At 42.0% G+C, this 23,524-nt stretch overlaps 1 protein-coding gene across 1 annotated transcript in view; it reads right to left on the reverse strand.

The window, feature by feature from the left end:
* The window catches only part of LYPD6 (LY6/PLAUR domain containing 6), a 162,918-nt gene that overhangs the window by 23,968 nt on the left and 115,426 nt on the right, over positions 1–23,524 (reverse strand). Inside the window, exon 3 of the mRNA XM_069225220.1 lies at positions 17,326–17,515. Within this exon, the coding sequence (XP_069081321.1) occupies positions 17,326–17,443 (118 nt within the window). The 5' untranslated portion in view covers positions 17,444–17,515. The remainder of the gene's footprint in view (positions 1–17,325; positions 17,516–23,524) is intronic.

Raw genomic sequence — 23,524 nt, forward strand, 5'->3', positions numbered from 1 at the left:
TGGTCCCAGACGATAATGACCTGTGCTATTAGATAAACCTCCTAACCCCTCTGGCATCTATCAATTCATACCACAGAAGGAGGGCTTGGGTGCATCTAGAGGCTCTAAATATTTGCTGTGTGGTGGACATACGATGTACTGACAGAAGATTAGTTCCGATGACGACAAAGATTTTAAATTATTTCTCCACTATTTTCTACACAAGCATGAGATTAAATGATTGCAATGCCATACTGGAGAGTGGCGCTTACTTTTAAAATAGTACCAGCGTATTGATTTAGTAGCATGTTTTCCATTACACTTTATTGAACAATGCTGATGCAATTAGTAATACATAATATAACTTTCATTTAATTTGCATGACAGGGTGAGTTGACCATGCCGAGATTTGAAAATACGATGTTAGGTTCATAGAGAGGTGTTACGTGTTCTGCCCATTGAACTGAAATAAGGCATAAAAACGGCAATTTAATACTATGATCTAAAAATATGAAGACAAGGAAAAGGATAATTGATTAGGTAACCCTTTTTACTTGGATGACTAGACAGAATTATCTCTAGGTAGACACATACAAATTAGATTGTAAAATATACAAATGAGTATTTAAGTCATGGTGCAGTAAGGTTTTTATTTCACTTCTTAAGGCATCACTTCATTTGACATGTCATCAATAGACAGTGTCCATTGTATTTGTCTCGCCTGTGTTCCTGATATTGCTCCACATTTTGGAGCTATGTGCCATATGTTTATGTTGTTATGGTAAAAATACATCTAATAAATCTCAAAGAACTATAAAGAAAACGAATGGTTTGATTATTTTTAATATTTGGTGAAAGCAAACACACACACACACCCATCTCCAAACATAAATAACATAGTGACACAACAAAACACACTTTAAAAGTGAGAAACGTGCAAGATAAAAATGTGGACACCAATGCCTAAAGTAATTTTTTCAGTCTCCCTGTGATTCTCATGTAACTTGAAATGTATTGAGTCAAACAACTGAAAAGAACTGTCAGAATTAGAGCATAGGTGCATTAAGATGATTGCACATCATTTACTAACTTGTCCTAATAGCTAAATTCCGGTGTCTTGTGCTAAAATAGTCTGTTATTAATAAGCTTTCATAAGACAAGTGAATGTAGTCCCAAGCAAACAAAATAATGTGCCCAGGTTCCCTCAATGGAGAAGATGTGCCCAAGTGACTAAATTCACTGACTTTGGACCTGAGAAGTCAGGTTTGAATCCTGGACGCGACGTGGTGAGGAATGGGTGGTTCTAGATCAATAAAAGCCCAGGTGTTTAGTCAGATTCTATTGAAGATTAAGACCTTGCTAGCTGGCACAACCTCAGGCTCTCCAGACAATCCACGTCCATCTAGGGTGTTGCAGTTGGTCCTGGACCTTATGGCCAAGGCTATGGACAAGATCTTTGCTGAGATCCTAGAGTCTGGGGTGCACCCACAGGACTGGAAGAAGGCAGTTGTCATCCCTTTGAAGAAGAAGACGGATGGACACTCTAGAGGTTTGAAATCTTTGCCCTATTTCCTTGTTGCCAACCCCTGCTAAGATCTTGGAGAAGCATATTATCAAGCAACTGGCTGAGTATCTCCTTGATCAAGAACTCCTGGACCCATCGCAGAATGGATTCTGGAAGAACCATAGCACAGAATCAGCTCTCACATATATTAATCAGCCCACAGATATTATTCGTAGGCAAGTTGATCAGGGAGGGGCAGCTATTCTGGTCTTGTTAGACCTGTCAGCAGCCATTGACATCATTTCTCCATCTTTGTTGGTGCAAAGGCCGTGGCAGGCTGGGCTGAAGGATGTTGCTCTTCAGTTATTCAAGACACTCTTAGGTGACAGGACCATTCCAGTCAGCTGCGGAGACTTCAGAGCAGCACCCTTTCAACTTCCTTGTGAGGTCCCCCAAGGGTCATCCCTAAGCCCTACCTTATTCAATCTGTATGTCACCCCTTTGGCAAAATTGGCACGTTCTTTTGGCTTCCAGGTATCGTCCTACCCAGACATCCAGATCATCTTGTTCATCTTCGTTGACTGGGAAGAGGTAGCAGACAGACTCAGGATGTGTTAGGGGGGAGATCAGCAGGTAGATGAGAGAGAATTGATGGAAAATGAATGGGGCGAAAACTGAGATTATGGTGTTTGGAGTGGACTGTTCTCTCTGGAATAATCACTGATGACCAGAAAACTGTGGCGCTTTACTTGTCCCATTGAGGGCAGCCAAAAACTGGGTGTTTTGTTTGATAACACCCTGACTTTTGACACCTAGTTTAATAGAACTGTGAGCTCCAGTTTTTGGATGATTTGATTTTTTTTTTCAGGCAAGGCCATCAAACATCTTTAAACACTTGTTCATCATTTACAACAGCACGGTGGAAGAAACAAGCCAATATCACAATCATTGACAGGCAAGATAAGGGAGGGAACGTCCATAAGATGAGAACAACATGAACAGGCAGTGATATATTCTACCCCCCCCCCGGCTCATACAGTAAAATCTTCCAACCACTTAGTCAATTCTCACCAGATTTGTTCCCCCCAACGCCGCTTCCTATAACCTTTGAGCTCATATAAACTGATTTTCCATACCATGTATGTTTAGTGTTCTGTCAGAGTCAATACACATAGGAAATATTGCCATACAGGGAGTGCAGAATTATTAGGCAAGTAGTATTTTTGAGGATTAGTTTTATTATTGAACAACAACCATGTTCTCAATGAACCCAAAAAACTCATTAATATCAAAGCTGAATATTTTTGGAAGTAGTTTGTAGTTTGTTTTTAGTTTTAGCTATGTTAGGGGGATATCTGTGTGTGCAGGTGACTATTACTGTGCATAATTATTAGGCAACTTAACACAAAAAAATAAATACCCATTTCAATTATTTATTATTACCAGTGAAACCAATATAACATCTCAACATTCACAAATATACATTTCTGACATTCAAAAACAAAACAAAAACAAATCAGTGACCAATATAGCCACCTTTCTTTGCAAGGACACTCAATGCCATCCATGGATTCTGTCAGTGTTTTGATCTGTTCACCATCAACATTGCGTGCAGCAGCAACCACAGCCTCCCAGACACTGTTCAGAGAGGTGTACTGTTTTCCCTCCTTGTAAATCTCACATTTGATGATGGTCACAAGTTCTCAATGGGGTTCAGATCAAGTGAACAAGGAGGCCATGTCATTAGATTTCCTTCTTTTATACCCTTTCTTGCCAGCCACGCTGTGGAGTACTTGGACGCGTGTGATGGAGCATTGTCCTGCATGAAAATCATGTTTTTCTTGAAGGATGCAGACTTCTTCCTGTACCACTGCTTGAAGAAGGTGTCTTCCAGGAACTGGCAGTAGGACTGGGAGTTGAGCTTGACTCCATCCTCAACCCGAAAAGGCCCCACAAGCTCATCTTTGATGATACCAGCCCAAACCAGTACTCCACCTCCACCTTGCTGGCGTCTGAGTCGGACTGGAGCTCTCTGCCCTTTACCAATCCAGCCACGGGCCCATCCATCTGGCCCATCAAGACTCACTCTCATTTCATCAGTCCATAAAACCTTAGAAAAATCAGTCTTGAGATATTTCTTGGCCCAGTCTTGACGTTTCAGCTTGTGTGTCTTGTTCAGTGGTGGTCGTCTTTCAGCCTTTCTTACCTTGGCCATGTCTCTGAGTATTGCACACCTTGTGCTTTTGGGCACTCCAGTGATGTTGCAGCTCTGAAATATGGCCAAACTGGTGGCAAGTGGCATCGTGGCAGCTGCACGCTTGACTTTTCTCAGTTCATGGGCAGTTATTTTGCGCCTTGGTTTTTCCACACGCTTCTTGCGATCCTGTTGACTATTTTGAATGAAACGCTTGATTGTTCGATGATCACGCTTCAGAAGCTTTGCAATTTTAAGAGTGCTGCATCCCTCTGCAAGATATCTCACAATTTTTGACTTTTCTGAGCCTGTCAAGTCCTTCTTTTGACCCATTTTGCCAAAGGAAAGGAAGTTGCCTAATAATTATGCACACCTGATATAGGGTGTTGATGTCATTAGACCACACCCCTTCTCATTACAGAGATGCACATCACCTAATATGCTTAATTGGTAGTAGGCTTTCGAGCCTATACAGCTTGGAGTAAGACAACATGCATAAAGAGGATGATGTGGTCAAAATACTCATTTGCCTAATAATTCTGCACTCCCTGTAGTCATAAATAAGAAATACCACTCCTTTTGTGCCCCCCCCCCCAATCTCTGCAGAGTCCATTACCCTCAGCACTAATGCGGGCGAAAGACAGATCCACCCCTTGATAATTACACAGAGAAACTTTTCCACTGCCCGGAAAAATGGCTTCAGTTTAGGGTAAGCAAAAAACATATGTATAATGTCAGCATCCGCCACCCACAGCAAGTACATTTCCCATTGGAGCCACTCCATCTAGAGACCCTGGGCGGTGTATAATGTAAGTTAAATAGCATCTTGTAATGTTGGGTTTTTAGGCTAGCCATAAAAAAAGTCTGTCCTGCCATCTCCAGTGATTCTTCCAACCATATCCCAACTGACCAAAACGCATAGCCCACTTTTTATTCTGGAGAGAAAGATCGTTGTGCTGTGTATCTATTAATAAATGATAAAGTGCTCCTATCCTGTCCCTATGCCTAATAGCTTCTATTATTAGAAGTTTATCCGCAATGGGCAATTCCATTTTGCGGTGATGGAAGACATTTTCTGAAAAAAAAATTAAAAATGCTTCCAGGGGGCTGCCAAAAAACTAGTTGTGATGTTTGATAACACCCTCACGTTTGACACCCAGGTTAATAGAACTGTGAGCTCCTGTTTTGGGATGATTGGAATCTTAAAGAAAATATTGTATTTTCTTCTGAAGAACTCTGGGTGGCAGTGGTCATTTCCCTTATCACCTTGCATTTAGACTACTGCAATGCCCTCTATCTTAATGTTAACCAACTTGATTAATTTAGCTCTAAATCATTCAGACTACTGGCTGCCAGTAAAGAAGCATTTTTTTTTTAAAGCGCTTTGTTTGACACATAAAGCCCTTTGCTCTCAGAGGGTCACACTATCTTAAGGCGGCCCTGAACTGGTATGTACCCATGAGGTCTTTGAGATCTGTGGAACATTTTAAGGTGATGGTGCCACAATGTGGGAAAGCTACATGGGGAGAACGCACGTTTACGGTAGCCTTGGCAAGGTTATGGAACTCTATTCCTGATTATATTAGACGTTTGAGTTTGCACCTGCCATTTTGCAAGCCAATTAAAGCGTGGCTCTTTGTGAAATAGGGTTTAGTTAGGGTCTGATGGTTTGCCCGTTTACGGGCTGTTACTGTTTCTCTTCCTTTTAGCTCTTTGATGCCTTGTAGGTCTAATGTGCTTTAAAATGCCAAATACAAATACAAATACTTTGACCCTAAACATAGAGGTTCATCTCTTGCCTGGGACGCCAAATGAGGCTTTCGCTGAGACACTGACCATTAGACTTCTTGTTATAAAACAGACCTCCAGTCTGGAATGCCTATGAAGCTAAATGGAACGAAAAGAAAATCTGTCTCACAGGTAGGAGAGTGAGAATGCCAAAAGACGTGAGAGGCTAATAACAACAAGAATTGGCAAAGCCAAAAGGACTCGGTTTGCTGACATATTGGCTTTGCCAGTGCTTTTTTCTTTGATGCTGTGCAGCATTGGAGAAAAACAAAATACTTTTTACCATTGCTATGCAGTATTAGCAAAGAAAAAGGCAAAAAGCAGTGATGATGCAACAGCTCTGGCGAACAGAGTAATTTCTCAGGAGCACAAATGCTTGATGATATATGGGGAGAAAAGCAGCACATGACAGACAAATCAACACAGCGGCAGGTGGAGAAGTTCATGGCGGAGAGAACATATTGGTGGCAGGGGAGTTTGGTGGGGGTAGACGTCCATGAGAGCAAGCAGCACACAAGAGAGGGAGAAAGCAACACAAGGGGTAGGAAAGAAGCACATGAGCTAGGGAGCAGAGCAACACAGTGAGCGGTGGCAAGTATTGGGTGGGAGACAGCACATGAGGGAGAGAGTGAACAGCACACAGGGACAGAGCAACAAGGAGAGTAGTGTCAGGTGTTTGGTGGGAGAGAAGCACACAAGGGAGAAAGATGGAGAATACATGCACTCACATGAAGTGTTAACCAAAAAACACGTAGTGCATTAAAAGTCAGTAGTGGAAAAATACTAGTCACCCAATCAAAAGGATTGTACGGGTCTATGCTCCAGAGGAGGGATAAACACAAGAATAGAAAGGCAAGCCATTGAATAAGAAGCAAGCAAATGAGAGTGATAATGAAGCCAACCAGTGCCAAGCAATGCGCAGGTGATAAGCCCCTGTATATTTTTGGTAAGCCCACAAAAGTCTTTTACAACCAAACAACTTGCGCTGTGTGGTAGGTGAGATGTAAAAATAACAGGAGAGTAAGGGCCAGATGTAGCAAGCAGTTTTGCCCATTCTGTGTCTATGGGAAAATGCGTTCGTACATATGGCCCTAAGAGTTTAAAAGAGATGGGAACAGAAAACCTAAGAGACAGTGGAAAGAGAGAGTAACAACAAGAAAGGAGGAGAAGAAAGGGGGAGATTATTAATAAAAGAGGTAAAAGAAAGATGTGAATAAGAGCAGGAAACAGAGTGAGGAAAAAAGAAAAGATAGCTCAACAAAAGATATATATGCTAGAAGGAGACAGAGAATAGCAGCAAAGCTTCAATGCTGGTCAGAATTGCTAAATTGCAGCCCAGCAAGGTCTTGCACTCACCCGCTAATGATAGGCATGTGCAGAAATATAAATCAACTCCTGGAAATCCACCCTGCTCTCAGTGACACAGTTGCAAAAATAGAGAGGTGTCAGCTAAGCAGAGCTCATTTAACTTATTTTTCTACTGATAATTTCAAGTATGAAAAAACACAGGTGAGGTCTGCTCATAGGGGGCACCAGGACGTAGACCCACCAAAACATGCCCCAGCCCAGGCCAACCTCCATTTCCAAGAAGCTGATGACATGGTGTTACAGTTTTTCATGAAAACAATTGTTTTTTAAAAGAAAGTGCAGCACAATGCCAGCAACAAAGGGGACCTCACTGTCCCTTTGGAACTGTGCATGTGTCAAGTGGTAGCTTCTCAGCCCACCTCAGACATTCACAGAAGATCGTCGACGTGGCACACCGGCCTCGAGCAGTGGAGATGTCTGCAAATAAGGCTTGGGTGAGGACTGTCACTCTACATCCCCATATCCTCTCAGAAGCTAGGATAGAGAAGGAGGGCCCTCCTCCAGCCCTATCCTGGCATCTGATGGCGCAGTAGCGCATGTACCAGGCCAGGATAAGGATATGCAAACACTGCTTCTCATGGCAAACTGAAAACAGACTGATTATTAAAGGGATACCTTTGGCTCTTTTTTCTTCTACATTTTCTTGAAATTCTACCCCGAGCACTCCCTATTTCAGTTTTTGCTATGCTAGCTTGTGCAACCCTGATCCTTAATAATTTTTGACCTCCCACTTTTCAAATCCAATACTTGCCACTGCAAAACACGCCATAACCATTTCATGAAGAGGGCCTGGCTAGATCACTGCTCTCGCTTTTTTGGTGTCTCATGAGTCTAGTCTATACTTATTTGCCAAAATCGTTTTTGGTTTCTACTATGCCGGTATTTTGTTATGAAAATTAGTAAAAAGCTTGGGGAAATGTATAAAAGCCACTCATGTTCCTCTCTTTAAATATTATGGTATGAATTATAGCTGGGCAAGAAGACATGATTACTATTGTGTATTTCCGGTGATTCCACATTAATTACCAAACAAATGTATCCAGACATATCATGGGTGGTGTGAGTATGGTGAAGACCACACAAACTGCGGTACTGGCACACTGGCAAGTGCCAAGAAAACTCTGAAATGTTACGAAATTGCTGATATTTTTTTTAAGAAATTCTAGCAGTCAAGATTGGCAATCAAAGAATAAGTAGACTGTGTTTTCCCTAGTAATTATAAACAAGCAGCAATCCTGCCAAAAAAGTGAGGGTTGACTCTGTCAGTACTAATGTTCTAACTATACTAACATGTCACTAAATCTTCAAAGAATATGAAAGAAAGGATGACTTGCTGTTCTGAAGTAGGTAAAGCACACACTTCTAAAACCTCAGTGAAACAGCAAAACAAAACTGATGGTGCAGTTTCGACGCTGGACGATAAAATGTCCTAAATCTGTGCCCAAGAAGTGTGAAGCACATGCTCTGCGTGAATTTATGAATGAGCGTAAAAGCGGCGAAATTTGAAAATGAAATGCTAAGCGGCTTATTGTCAAGGCGCTGGATCACATATTTTTTTATGAGGGCGTCATTGTTAAAATTTGCAGTGACTGATATTAGCATCGTATTGTACCATATAAATGCATGATTTCTTGTTGCTGGTGGTATTTTTTATAAATTACGTTTTGCACAACAAATTAAAATACCGTTAACAGCTCTTACCACAAGTTCAAACAATGTTCGCAAATACTAAGGGCCAGATGTAGGTAGGTATTAGATTGCGACTTGCAATTTGCGATTCATAGCGACTCGCAAATTGCAACTCGCAATCCGAAATGCAGAAAGGTGTCTCAGACACCTTCTGCGACTCGCTATGGGGGTCGCAAAATCCCACCTCATGAATATTAATGAGGTGGGTCGCAGTTTGCGACCCCATAGCGAGTCTAGGCACTCACAGGGATGGTGGCCTGCTGGAGACAGCAGACCCCCATGTCCGTGACTGCTTTTTTAATAAAGCAGTTTTTTTTTTTTCTCTTTGCAGCCCGTTTTCCTTAAAGGAAAACGGGCTGCAAAAAGAAAAAATACCGAAACCATTTAGTTTCGTTTTTTTCAGAATAGGCAGGGGTCCATAGGACCACTGCGTGCTCTGAAGTTTGCGACCGCCTTCGCGTTCACAAAGCAACTCAGCATCGCGATGCGGTCGCAAATAGGAAGGGAACACCCCTTCCTATTTGTGAGTCGGAATCACATTTTGCGAGTTGGTACTGACTCGCAAAATGTGATTCTGCATCGCGTTCAGCCTTTTGCGCCTCGCAAACTGCGTTTTTCGCCATTTGCAAGGCACAAAAGGCTTCCTACATCTGGCCCTGTGTGTATAAAACTTCTAGAATTTATTCCATGTCATTCTGTAAAACGGACAAATGTCGGAATACTATTAATAAACGCTGACAAGCTGTCCGACTAATGTAATAAAGCGTCCGGCAGGCTCTCTTGCAAACGAGTCAAACACTCCCCTGTCCACTGGTCTGCATCCCATGATGCTTTATGTCATAACAAGTCAACGGTTCCATTCACACGGGGAGGAAATGGCGTCAAGGGAATGAAAGGAAGGGCTCCTCGGGAATTAGGCTCTGGCTCGAGCTCTTTGACTACCTTCTGTGGTAAATGGTTAACTGATACTACATCTGATACGCACTGGGAAAAAAAGTAAGATTGTTTAGGTTCCTGCAAGATATATGGAATTTTCTTCACTGTTACTTCAAAGCATTTCTCTAATGAAGTCATGTTTCAAGCAGTGGCCGAGACAGCTGCGTGTAAAGCCACTTTGGCTTCTGATCAGAGAAGTTAATAAGTCCCAAATGGCGCGTGTTGGAGTAAAAGGCCTGCGACCAACGAGCAATAATGCTTTTAAACACAAAGGCAACAGTTATGTGGCTGGCGCCTTCTGCTGTTAGGTTATAAAGAAATTCAGTACAAGCGGCTTACTCTTTTCATTCTTTCATTCATCTGTAATGCATCATGTGACACACATGAACCTGAAAGTTATCTTTATAATGTGTTTTGCCAGATTTTGCTTTTCCTAAATTTGAATTTTAAAATGTGTGTTATTTTACAATATGTCCTAAATATTCAGGTCATTTTACATCTGTGTCCAATTAGAACTAAATATTTGTGTTGACCGCTTCTCTACACTCAAGACTAAAAACAGCTGTTCTAATTTATCATAATGGTGTGACACACCTCCTTCTCATCACTACCACTTTACCAACATCGCACTTTTCTATACACGACACTGCTGATCTCATACATTTAATTTTATGCTTTTTATTACAGCCTAGGGCTGTTCCCACCCTCTGCAGGCCTCAGAACGTTAACACCATAAATCTTTAGCAGATCTCACAAAGTGTCTGATTCATCTCATTCTCTCCCTGCCTGTGTCTTTTTTGGCCTACCCTCTTCACGTTTCTGTTGTAATCAAGGAATTTCTTAGGCTGGGCTCCTGATCTTTGTGTTTGGTGGCATATCTCCAGAGGAGGGGCCGGAGGCACTGAGCCTCACCTTAGGATGTGTCATTTCTAGAGTGGTTGGACTCATTTACAAATTGCCTCTTTATCTCATGGCACATATAGACTAAAAAGATGGAAGGCTGCTTCTATGCCATGCCCGTGCATGAGTAGCCCGTGCACGAAATAAACATCAACTCAAACCTTTCAATCTCTTTTTGGGATGCCGATGTATCACAACGTTGACTTCCACACACAGTGTATTACTATATAGTTACTATTTAGCGGCATAGTTGTGCCATCAACCCCTCTGCCCTGGTGCCATCAGTCCTTCATTTTTAGATGGTTTTCCTTGTGTCTTTAATACTGCTAGGCATTAACACATATCCAAGTTATTTTGAAACCTAAAACTAATATGTCACCAGTAACATAAGCAGAAGTTTTTTTTATATTTGTTATGAATTCCAACAACATATTCCCTTCTCTGATTACCGTATTCCCTCTCAGATTACCGGCAGCCCCTATTCACAAAATGTCTTTTATTGCCAGCAGTCTGCTTAAATTGGTCATATTCCCCTACAGTTCTGCAAAGCACTACTCAAGGCCAAATTAACATATCAGCAAATTATCTGACTGATAAGAGTGTTATATAATGCATTACCAACTAGATTAAAATGAATCACCGAGGGTTTATAATAAACTGGATGTCACTGCATATCTGGATGCTCGGGTTAAACATCTTTGTAAGTGAACATGTCTGGTAAGAGGGTAACTACCAAAGTTGTCCTCGCCAGAGTATTTTAAATATGTCTTGAAATTATCAGTGGGTTTGATAGTGCTACTACCCAGTAATTCCTACAGAAGTCAGACAACCCCAGCTGTCTTAGCTACAGGGAACTTTTGAGGTAATGATTGACGGAAACAATGTTTCCTCCATGTACAACCCAAATCCTCTGGGAGTGTTTAAAGTATAGCCAGTCTCCAAGAACACATAACACCTGGTGGCAGTGTTGAACTAATCCACGTGCCAAGACCTCGAAAGTAATGATTATTAACTGTGGTACACACTCATGTTTGGCTAAGACAGGAGTGGATGCTTACTAGCTCTAACCATGAGATTTCTTGGGGATACTTGAAGCAGCACTGTACAAGGTTCCGATGCAGTTGTCCTGATTAGTAAATAGAAACAAGCACAGTACTCGGTTGGTACAAACAGATGCTGGTATCTGAAAAACTATAGTTCAGGATTTTGCAGACACAGCCCTTCTGCTCTGCCATCTGATACAACCACAAATATGTTAAGGTGAGTAGGTTCCCTGGTTCCACAACTGCGGCTTGGAAATGCTGAACAACAAGAATCTGGTTAATGTGAATTGTGTCTCTTCAAGAATCGAGTGCTAGCTAAGAACACATCATGAAGTCCAGGCTAGGTACACCGAACCACATTTGTCAACACTGTGTGCCAATGCAATATCACAAAAGTGGCACAAAGTATTGATTTGGAATTTAGTTTACAGCTGGATTTGAACCCAAACTTTACACCTCGTTGTTGTTTTCTCCATACCTTTCTAGCTTTGTATATGTGCTGTACCATATAGCACACATGCAAAGTAGAAAACGTTTTGAACAATGTCTGAGCATATTACTTTGTACTGGAAGAATATTCTTTCAGTACAAAACCTAAGCTAGACTCCAACAGACACTTTTGCATTATGTGTGCATGACATTAAGTAGACAGAAAGTGCACCAGGACAGGGGATGGCAGCAGCAGCGCCATGCTTAGTACATATGGAGCTGTTCTTCTCTCACCCTATCATGTAACACACAGAGCAGCAACTATTTGTAAATATGCATCACCATTATATCCCTGCTTCCGCAAAAGGTCCAGAGGCACACCTCAGCATTTTCCTCCAATAGAACGGCTGAATGTGAATAGTAACTTTTCCTAGCAGGAGCCACATGAGTTATGCCACTTCCAGAGTCTGTGAATATACACGTGCTATGGGCATCCATTCTTATAATGAGGATGTCTCAAACATTGCTCTTCTACCAAAGTTTTACTGTGCCCTGGAATAACTTTTATTTTAAAACCTCAGCCATAAAGTCTCATTAAAACAAACCTTTTATGGCGTTTAGGGCACCATTTTTAGTTTTTGAATTTTATTTTCCCATTCATAGCATTTTCATATTTTAAAACAATTCTCAGGACAGTACATTCATGATCTCTTGATTTGTTATTTTATATAATATGTGCTTAATTCGGTTTAGAAAAAAATTATAAATGTGAACATATAATTCTCCATAAATATCAATAAAATGACTACAGATATGAAAAACACAATTTAAGTAAATGGGATGTTATCTACAATTCACACTTAAAAAAGAATAAAAAAAATAAATAAATAATTTGCGCAATACGTGAAAACAACATATGACTTGCATAATCCACAAAGTCTGGCTTCCTGTGACATAACCCAATACAGCACATTTTATTTCCATTAAAGGTAAATGATGTTGTGCAGATTTGTAGAACACACTTTCACCTGGGGGAGTATCCTGGTACTGCGCAGGTAGGAGTCTAGCCACATCTAGGGCCTAGTGGTACTACTCTTAAAGCCAGGAGTTCAGCTTCATGTGGAATTCAAGAAGTGAGGAGGAGGCTCTTATATGTAGCGGCAGATCATTCCACCCTTTGAGAGTGATGTTGAGGAACGCTTGTTAGAAATGTGGTCTCTAGTTAGCAGTGGCTTGCACCCTGTCAAAGTAGGGACCCTCCCTTTCGCCAGGGTAAGGGGGGGTCACACAGCTAAGAGAATCCATGCTTACCCCCTTGGTAGCTTGGCACGAGCAGTTCGGCTTATCTCAGAGGCAACATGTAAAGAATCTGTACACACAGTAACACAGTGAAGACACCACAAAAGTATTCCACACCAGTTTAGAAAAGTAGTCCATATTTTTTCTGAGTAAAACAAGACCACAACAACAAAAAAACCAGCATACAGAAGATATGAATTTTTAAAGATGAAATCCTAGTTAAGTGCTAAGATACACAAAGCTCCACCTGGGGCTATCATGGAGTCTTGTTGGAGTTGCTTCCAACAGCCCGACGCCACGTGCGAGGGAGTGTGGGACGGTCACAGAGTCACAAGGACCCTGGCCACAGTACCTATGACGAAACAAAGACATTGCATGGAGTTGGGGAGGTCAAGCACCGCTGCAGACGTGCTGCGTCGGTTCCTTACTGCTACGCAGGAGGTGAAGCATTGGTTCCTTACTGCTAGGCAGGGGAGGTGAGGCATTTGTTCCTTACGGTTGCACAGGAGGTAATGAGGCATCTGTTCCATACAAGGCAGGGTCAATGAATCCAGCAGGTCAAGATGTGAAGCGTCAATATTGCGGTGTCATGATCAGGTGCTGCAGCAGAGTCAGAGTTGGGTGTCACGGATGTCAATGACAAAGCAATCAGGACTTGCGCAGTGACAGGACTTCAGAGGCACTGCAGTGGTTTTGGGCCTGTGTTGCAGGTTGTGGTTGTTGCTCTCGGCAGAGACCATAGCTCTTGTGCAAAAATAATCATGGAGTCGGACAGCGGTGCTGGTTCTGAAGTTGCTCTGGAGTCGATGTGCTTGATTTCTTCTTGGTTGCACTAGACCTCACTTTGAAGTGCCCAGGAACTGTATTTGGCACCACATGGGAAGTCCAGACTCTCAGCAAGAGAGGCCAGGTTCTGGCAGGTAAAGTCTTTGATGGCCCTGAGACTTCTTAATAGGAGGCAAGCTCAGTTCAAGCCTTTGGAGAACTTTGGAAAGCAGGATGTAGAAAACAAAGTCAAATCCTTTCACTGCCAGGACAGAAGCAGCAAGCAGCAGGCCAGCACAACAAAGCAACAGGCAGAATGGCAGTCCCTTCTACAGCATCCAGCTCTAGTTCCTGGCAGAATGATCTCAGTCTGGAAGTATTCTAACTATGTGGTGTCAGAGGTCCAGTACTGTAGGAGGCTGGCCTGGCTTGTAGTGGGTACCAGAGGTACTTACACCTTGTGCCAGGTCCAGTTATCCCTTATTAGTGTAGAAGAGGTGTTTCTAGCAGCTTAGACTGATAGAAGGTAGCTATGGCAAAGCAGCTTAGGCTGAACTAGGAGACATGTAAAGCTCCTACTATACCACTTATATCATATGCACAATATCATAAGAAAACACAATGCACAGAGTTACTAAAAATAAAGGTACTTTATTTTTATGACAATAGGTCAAATGTATCTCAGTGAGTACCCTCAGTAAGAAGGTAATATATATATACACAAGTTATATGTACACAAACCAAAATTAGGTAAGTAATAGCAATAAAAGTAATGCAAACAGTGTAGAATTACAATAGGTTGCAATAGGATCACATAGGTATAGGGGCAACACAAACCATACACTCCAAAAGTGGAATGCGAACCACGAATGGGCCCCAGACCTATGTGAGCTTCTAAAGGGTTGCTGGGACCGTAAGAAAACAGTGAGGGTTAGAAAAATACCCCACCCCAAGACCCTGAAAAGTAGGAGTAAAGTGCACCTACTACTCCCAGAGAGCACAGAAGTCGTGATTGGGGGATTCTGCAGGAAGAACAACCACCAGCAATGCAACAACAGTGGATTTCCGGACCTGAGTACCTGTAAGACAAGGGGACCAAGTCCAATAGTCGTGACAGTGTCGAGAGTGGGCAGGAGCCCAGGAAATGCCAGCTGAAGGTGCAAGGAAGCTGCCACCGGGTGGAAGAAGCTTGGAGTTCTGCAAGAAAGAAGAGGACTAGGGACTTCTCCTTTGGAAGACTTCTCCTTCTCCTTTCCCACGTCACGATGAAGCTTGCAGAGGTGTTCCCACGCAGAAAGACCAAAAAAACAAGCCTTGCTAGCTGCAAGGGTCTTGGAAGAGGTTTTTGGATGCTGCTGTGGCCCAGGAGGGACCAGGATGTCGCCTTTTGGAGGAGGAGACAGAGGGGGGTACCCAGCAACTCAGAGAGCCCTCACAGAAGCAGGCAGCACCCACAGAAGTACCCTAGCAGGCACTTAGAAGAAAAGTGAACCGGAGTCCACGCAAAGTCACAAAAGGGAGTCCCACGATGCTGGAGGACAACTCAGAAGGTTGTGCGCTGCAGGACGGAGTGCTGGGGACCCAGGCATGCCTGTGCTCAAAGGAAATCCTGGAAGAGTGCACAGGAGCCGGAGCAGCTGGAAATCACGCGGTCCAAAGCTTTGCAGTCTAGCATGGGGAGGCAAGGACTTACCTCCACCAAACTTGGACTGAAGAGTCAATGGACTGTGGGAATCACTTGGACAGAGTTGCTGTGTTCCAGGGACCACGCTCGTCAGGATGAGAGGGGACCCAGAGGACCAGTGTTGCAGTCTTTTGGTGCCTGCGTTAGCAGGGGGAAGATTCCTTTGACTCACTGGAGATTTCTATGGAGCTTCCGGTGCAGGGTGAAGGCAGGCTACCCCCAAAGCATGCACCACCTGGAAACAGTCGAGAAAGCCAGCAGGATTAGGCGCTACAATGTTGCTGGTAGTCGTCTTGCTACTTTGTTGCGGTTTTGCAGGCGTCCTGGAGCAGTCAGTGGTCGATCCTTTGGTAGAAGGTGAAGAGGGAGATGCAGAGGAACTCTGGTGAGCTCTTGCATTTGTTATCTGAAGATTTGCCCAAATCAGAGACCCTAAATAGCCAGAAAAGGAGGTTTGGCTACTAAGGAAGGAGGATTGGCTACCAAGAGAGGTAAGAGCCTATCAGAAGGAGCCTCTGACGTCATCTGCTGGCACTGGCCACTCAGAGCAGTCCAGTGTGCCCCCAACACCTCTGTTTCCAAGATGGCAGAGGTCTGGGACACACTGGAGGAGCTCTGGGCATCTCCCCTGGGAGGTACTGGTCAGGGGAGTGGTCACTCCCATTTGCGTTGTCCAGTTTCGTGCCAGAGCAGGGCTGGGGGATCCCTGAACCAGTGAAGACTGGCTTATGCAGAGATGGGCACCATCTGTGCCCATCAAAGCATTTCAAAAGGCTGGGGGAGGCTACTCCTCCCCAGCCCTTCACACCTATTTCCAAAGGGAGAGGGTGTAACACCCTCTCTCAGAGGAAATCCTTTGTTCTGCCTTCCTGGGCCTGGGCTGCCTGGACCCCAGGAGGGCAGAAACCTGTCTGAGGGGTTGGCAGCAGCTGCAGTGGAGACCCCGGAAAGTCAATTTGGCAGTACCCAGGTTCTGTGCTAGAGACCCGGGGGATCATGGAATTGTCTCCCCAATATCAGAATGGACAATTCCATGATCTTAGACATGTTACAAGGCCATGTTCGGAGTTACCATTGTGACGCTATACATAGGTGGTGACCTATGTATAGTGCACACGTGTAATGGTGTCCCCGCACTCACAAAGTCCGGGGAATTTGCCCTGAACGATGTGGTGGCACCTTGGCTAGTGCCAGGGTGCCCACACACTAAGTAACTTTGCACCCAACCTTTACCAGGTGAAGGTTAGACATATAGGCGACTTATAAGTTACTTAAGTGCAGTGGTGAATGGCTGGGAAATAACGTGGACGTTATTTCACGCAGGCTGCACTGGCAGGCCTGTGTAAGCATTGTCAGAGCTCCCTATGGGTGGCAAAAGAAATGCTGCCACAGACAGGAAGAAGCACAGAATGGTTTAGCAAGAAAATGCTCCCTTTCTAAAAGTGGCATTTTCAAACTACAATGTAAAAACCAACTTCACCAAAACATGTATTTTTAAATTGTGGGTTTACAGACCCCAAACTCCAAATCTGTATCTGCTCCCAATAGGAAATGACACTTAAAAGACATTTCAAGGCAATCCCCATGTTACACAATGGGAGAGATATGCCTTGCAGATGATTTGTTGTTTTTAAATGAGAGTGGACAAGTGAGTGTGCTGACAAAGTGCAGTGATATAGGAAAGAACAGTTTTCAATGCATTTTCAAAGGCAAATCAAATGTCAAGAACACAACAATTCATTCTTACATGAAGGATGGAGGTAGATGATGTCTTTCACAGTGAAGTCCCTCGACTGGACATGTTTTAGCCAGTCAGCAATTAGACTCAGCAAAAGGACCCAGGCCAGTGCAGGCCACTTTTCCATGGCACAGTGCAGCCTCACTCATGCAAGTCGCCAAAGTGCAATCTCTTTCTAAAAACAAAGAAGCACAGGAACCTAAAAGACAAAAATAATTATTTATTGATTGCATTTTCTCATTACAAATAATTGAGCACGTTTGGGGCATTTCTATTACCATAAGTAGTGTACTTTAATAAGGCACAATTGAAAGCATATATCTGTAACACTTCAGGTAAGATAACTCCGGTTTACACCCCTCACCCGAACTGATGCAAGCGTGCATCTGACAGAAACTGCGTAGAGTCCGATCAAACTTTCACACTTCATAGCTGAACAGAATTTTTTCAGAGGATGGCCTTCTGAGTTATTTTGTAAACAGCCATTTTGTCATCACAAATGTCATCAAGTCAAACCTGCTGAAATTATCAGGGGTAAACATGTGTAAAGGTCTGGTGTAAGTAGATGTGGTACACAGGTCGTCTCTACTTTTCTCCTGGCAAACTCGAAATCAGAGTTATTTCCCACATCTTGTAAATGCGTTACTCTGGCTAACTGGTATTTAGTCTGTGCGCTAAGTAGAGTCATATTTTTAGCTCACTCGTAATCAGGACTGAAATATATTGTACACATTGACATTACAGAAGGCGGTTTCCTGCACCTTCTCTTATACTGAACGCTTTGGTAGCGATTCCAAATTTGAATGTGAGTTTTCCCATGGCCCATGCACATGAAAGTTTCTTCATTTGCTCTGGTGCATTTGATCTCATAAAAACATGCAGTCAAAATGATCCACTCGGTGTATTTACCTACTTATGATCAGCCTGTGAATGGCATACAATTCACTTCAAGTACAGACTGATAGTCGCGAGACTGCATCGCAGACTCTGACTTCAAACTCCTCTGTCAAAGCTAGGCTGAAGATAGCATCGGTGCAGGCTGATAAAGCTACTTTCAGGGCCATTTTGCCTGAACCTGCACTTAAACTGGTGTTGGATTCTGCACAGAACCCGGTGACAATATGTAACATAACATACGCTGGAGAAGTGGGCTCAGTGGGCTAAGGTATCCTTCGTATAGATGTGAGTGTAACCTACAGGTAACAGGTTTTAATTCAAAGCTGGTCCACTTACCCTTCTGAGGTCCATAAGCAACAACTGCTATTAGTGTGCAGAGACTAGACAAATCATAGAGTGTGCTTTATTAAGATGGCATATGGCAAGGATAGCACTTTGGATCAGAACACCCGTGGTTTTAAACATGTTATTAGCACTGGGCTGCAATTGTTTCAGTGTAATCATGAATCTTTAAAATAACGATATTTTAACACAGAAAGTTATGAAGAAAAAACGTAAAACGTGTAAAGCAATTTAGGAGTTGTACATTTCGAAGCATTGAACAAGAACCTGATAAGCGTTCACCTAATGCATCAAAATGTGCTTTACTTGAAAATCATATATCTGTGCTTGTTTGATAACTTAGCCCTACCATTTGGTTGGCCGGACAACAAAGTTCGGTCTCCAATGTTATACCTACAGAATCTTAACCTGAGTGTTATTTCAGAACAACAATCCCACTTTCACATTCTATGTGTACACCGTAACCAAGTGCATCTCCTAGCATCTGTTTTTTTTTTATTCACAGCAGGATCCCCCTCTCCTTCCATTTGTCTTATTCCCTGTAAAGGTTTGATTTGATCTATATGGTGGTATTTTCTCACCCTAGCTATTGCATCAGCATCATCATGAGGTTCCTAAAGGCTCTCGGGCTCTCAAGAAAAGGAGCAAATTGTACAAAATCAAGCGCCTTGTTTTAGCGGGGTTTAAAGCATTATTACCACATCATCCCTGGCCATAGATCGCTCTTTGGGCTCCCAGTTAAAGAGATCTCTCACTTTGATACTGTATGTTTGTCCACAAGTCTGGCCACGACATGTCCATGCAATTTAACTAGTTTCTACCTACCACCAAAGGTCCAAATTAGGCTACTGTGAATCTATTGTCTATCCAACCGGCTAAGCCTAAAAGATCTGGTTGCAGATCTTTCCATGGACAAGGTTCCACCATCACAAGCTCACTTCCACTTCATCCCATATTGAAAAGGATTATTTAAGTTTTGAAGAAGCTTCAAAACACATCTCTTTGTGTATTCCTCAGACTGAAATAAGGTTGAAATCACTGCTTCCTGTAGGGCACATTCCCACGTCAACTCCACATGTCTTGCTCACTCATATATCTTTGACTGCTATTTATATTTTAAACCTCCAACCTAAAGGATTTTTCCCATTAAAGAAACTTGACACTTTACCTCTATGGAGACACTGTAGAGCATGATTATAATATGCTTTCACTTTTATTAACCTGTTGTATGAGCAGGATCCATTCCCTTCTCTACATTCTTATTACATGCTCAAGTGCTCAATTTGCAGCTGATGAAAACTCTAGATAAAGAAAAAACAAACTTTTAAGCTCAAGAAAAAGGTTAGCTCCATTAGGTGAATCTAGTTATGTAGTTTTAGAAAGGTTTGTTATATTTTCTCGTTGTTTTTGTAGCAAGAATTATAGCATCTCTTCCTCTTTCCCATAGCACCTCCTCTTTTGCCTTTCCTTTATTTTTTGTCATTCATGCTGGACTGACTTTCCCATCCTGCCTTTTTCCTCGTCCTCTTTTTATCTCAGTTCCTTTGGAGTTGTGTGGCTTTGCTTAAAGAGGAGGCAGTTGTTTTGGCTTTTATGGCTTCGACTTACTTTGACATATCTTTCTGACCCAATATTTGTGCTGCTGAAATGCTGTTTTGTAACTGCACATTTTCCATGGAGCCAATTTCAGTGAGCAACCTGAACCTGTTATAACACCACTATTTTGGGGTTTAAAACTGATTCACATTAAACATTCTTTTATGCACTTGAAAGGAATATAATGATGCCATGATTGCACTGATGGTGATTTATGAACGACTCCTTGTATAAATATTAACTGGTGTAAAAGCAAATAACATTAATTTTATGAGGAAGTAGGCGTATAGGAAATAAATCCACAACTGTCAAAGCATACGCACTTCACTACTGGGTCTGTAACTTACACTGACGGCTTTCCTTCACTCTGAACAATGGACATTATTTTCTTAGGGGAGGTGGGGGATTATGGAGAGATGAGTGTCGTGTTCATGCTAATTTGACCATTGCTTTGACTGTTAACAAGACAGCATACAAAGATAAATGATACGCACATTTGTCTCCTAAAAATAACAGGAACTCAACCACTCCAAAAGACAGCCGCTCCATCCAGCGCATTGGCCAGCTGTGACATGATAACTCATTTCTGTCCCTCTCTTTTTACTACATTTAAATTACCTTCAAAGATTTGCTCTTGTTAGATAACAATGGGACTATCTAACAGTGGCAGAATTGCATTAAAAAAAGTATGGGAACTGTGATGCTGTGCACAAGGGGGGTGGGATGAGTGAGTGTGAAGGCGGAGTCAAAAGTGTGGCTAAAACCCTAAATAGTCTGTAACTTTGTTCAGTCTTTCACTTTCTAGTAGCTACCTATAAAACAAGGCAGAGCTTAAATAAAAAAATCAAGAAAATTAAGTTAATTTGTGGGAAATGCAATGTTGTGCATTATGACATCTCTATTAGTTAATGCACTGCAGAGGTCTGTGTCTGTAACCAGAGAGACAGAGAACTGAACAGTGGCTAGTGCAGTGAAGGTGAGTGACATGTATGTTTAGTGCTACGAGGACCCAGTCTGTTACAGAAAGCACTGTGAATATCTAAGTTATTATTTGGAACTTGCATTACACGCAGTATAAGAAAAACTGCTACAACATGTGCAAAAAGCTTTAAGATTAAAAATTGTTGCCAAAACATAGATTTTAATAATATCCTGTACATAGCAGATTTTATTTTGTATTTGTCATTTAAAAGCACACACTTCACAGCTCATCGGGTAACTCCCTCACAATACCACTCAAAAAGTAAAAATCTGTGTCACCAGAAAGCTTTAAGTGATTCCATTAATTAAAGATAATTCCGGCTTCCAAGCACGCTTAACGTTGCAGATTAACCAGCTGTGCACATTTGAAGTTCTTTCAGTTAAGCAGGCAACCTAACAAGAAGGTTTATTTAGCTCTCTGTTCTTCTCTCGGTTTCACAGCACAAGAGACTCCTGTCTTCCACTTCAGCTGAAGTGTTTCATCTCTCAAAATTAACAATACCGGGACTGTTGCCTCTTTCATGAAAAGTAGGGGAACCGTTTTTCTTAAATTAAAAAAGTATGGGCAAGTCGTGCCCCTTAGATCTCACCCATGATGACCACTGCTATCTACCACTCCACACTATACAATAATACTTGAGTTTCAAAAATTGTTGAAGACACATAGAACTATGGAAATGATTTATATGGTCTTCCCTGGCTTAAGACTCTTAAAACTGTGCTAAGCCTGACTTTACAATTTTACAAATATCTTAACCCTGGATAGGCAGGGGTAGGAACGACATAAACCTATATGAACCATTGGTATAACAGGGCCAATTTCCTTCCTCATTATAGTCTAATACTGAAGACCTTCGTTCAGCTGAGCCTTTGAAAGAGGCATGAAGTGTGACCTTCTATCAGTTTGTCTTTAAAGGTTAACAATAAATCAACACAGCAATTAGGCATTGACACATTCACTGGCCAATTAAAACACCCTTGCTCTGAGGCACATGTAAAACTACAGAAGATGTGATAAAACACATCTGAGAAATCTGAAAAGTATCTATGTACGTAAGTATGTGGTATTTGTACTGCGTGAACCACAATAAGATGTATCTTACTGCTGAAGAGGGGCAAAAGCCAGTCAATGAGTGACTGTAGGGGTAGCAGGTTTCTGAGAGCAGAAGTGGGCTAGGACTGCAAAACAAATACCTCTGATGACAAAAAAGGAAACAAACACATAAAAAGGGTACAGTACCAAACCTGGCCTTGACTAATAAATGTGTACAGTAACCATTAGGGTTCAATACAGAAAAATATCCAGCATATTGTGCATCTGTTGTTACAGTGAAAGGGTACAGGCACAACACAGTTTAGAAAGATAACTATCGAAGAGAAGACAAGCAGGCACTACAGTATTTGTCTCTAAGTAAGTAGGGGATGGAAGACAACTTCATAACATTTTAAGGTAAAGAAATGGAAAACATTGCAAGGTCGTTTTGGTAAACATAATTAGAAATACATTACCTAAGATAATCTTCAGAGTCATACCATAAGATAAAATGGAAATAAAAGGGATTTTTAGTGACTTTCAAGTGTGATTTAGATACAACAAACAAGCAATTGGCCAATGTGTCTCAATTATATGACCCACAGTCAATGAACAAGGTAAGAATATTCCCCTCGTATTACTCTAACAGTCCGCAGTGGTTGATCATGCAAGTTTAGCAGACTACCTAACCAGCTTGCTTATGGTTGATAAGGTGTCTGCAGGATGGCAATTGATTCTGAAGGACCTGTTCTGCTGTGTATGAACTACCTTTCAGGTCAGTATATGTTAATTAATACAATTAGATTCTGCATAGTTTAGCCTTATCACTCTTCATTTAATACATATCTGCACCATTTAGTCCAATTTAAGGGGATTGTTTCTGCATTTCTGAATATAATCATTCACTCACTATCCAGCTCTATGTTTTATGTTTTTCCAGCCATAAAAATTAAGGATAAAAGCTGAAAAATGGAATAGCTATTGAAATTCTGGTGGTTTCTGTGGCACATGGTGTTTTTCTCCCTTCATTCTCTAAGGCACATTCTTCTATATCTAGCCTTCAAACAGACCCTTACCATAGTGACCATTCTTACTCTAATTGTGCAAACCTCGTTCTCAGTGATTACCTGGTTTACTGCAGAACCAGAATGCAGAGTTTTATTGGCAAAACACATGATGGTAATATCAAAATATTTTGAAAGACACATGAACAAATAAGGAACGACCTTTCTAAGTAGTAGAAACAATACTGCACTCCATTTTGAATTTTGTGCTACACCACACTCTTAGTACACATAACCTTGAAGACCCGTTCAAGAGGATTAAATTCTTGCCTCTAGGATTGACAACAAATTTAAT

The sequence above is a fragment of the Pleurodeles waltl genome, chromosome 3_1 (genome assembly GCF_031143425.1).
Source record: "Pleurodeles waltl isolate 20211129_DDA chromosome 3_1, aPleWal1.hap1.20221129, whole genome shotgun sequence".
NCBI lineage: Eukaryota > Metazoa > Chordata > Amphibia > Caudata > Salamandridae > Pleurodeles > Pleurodeles waltl.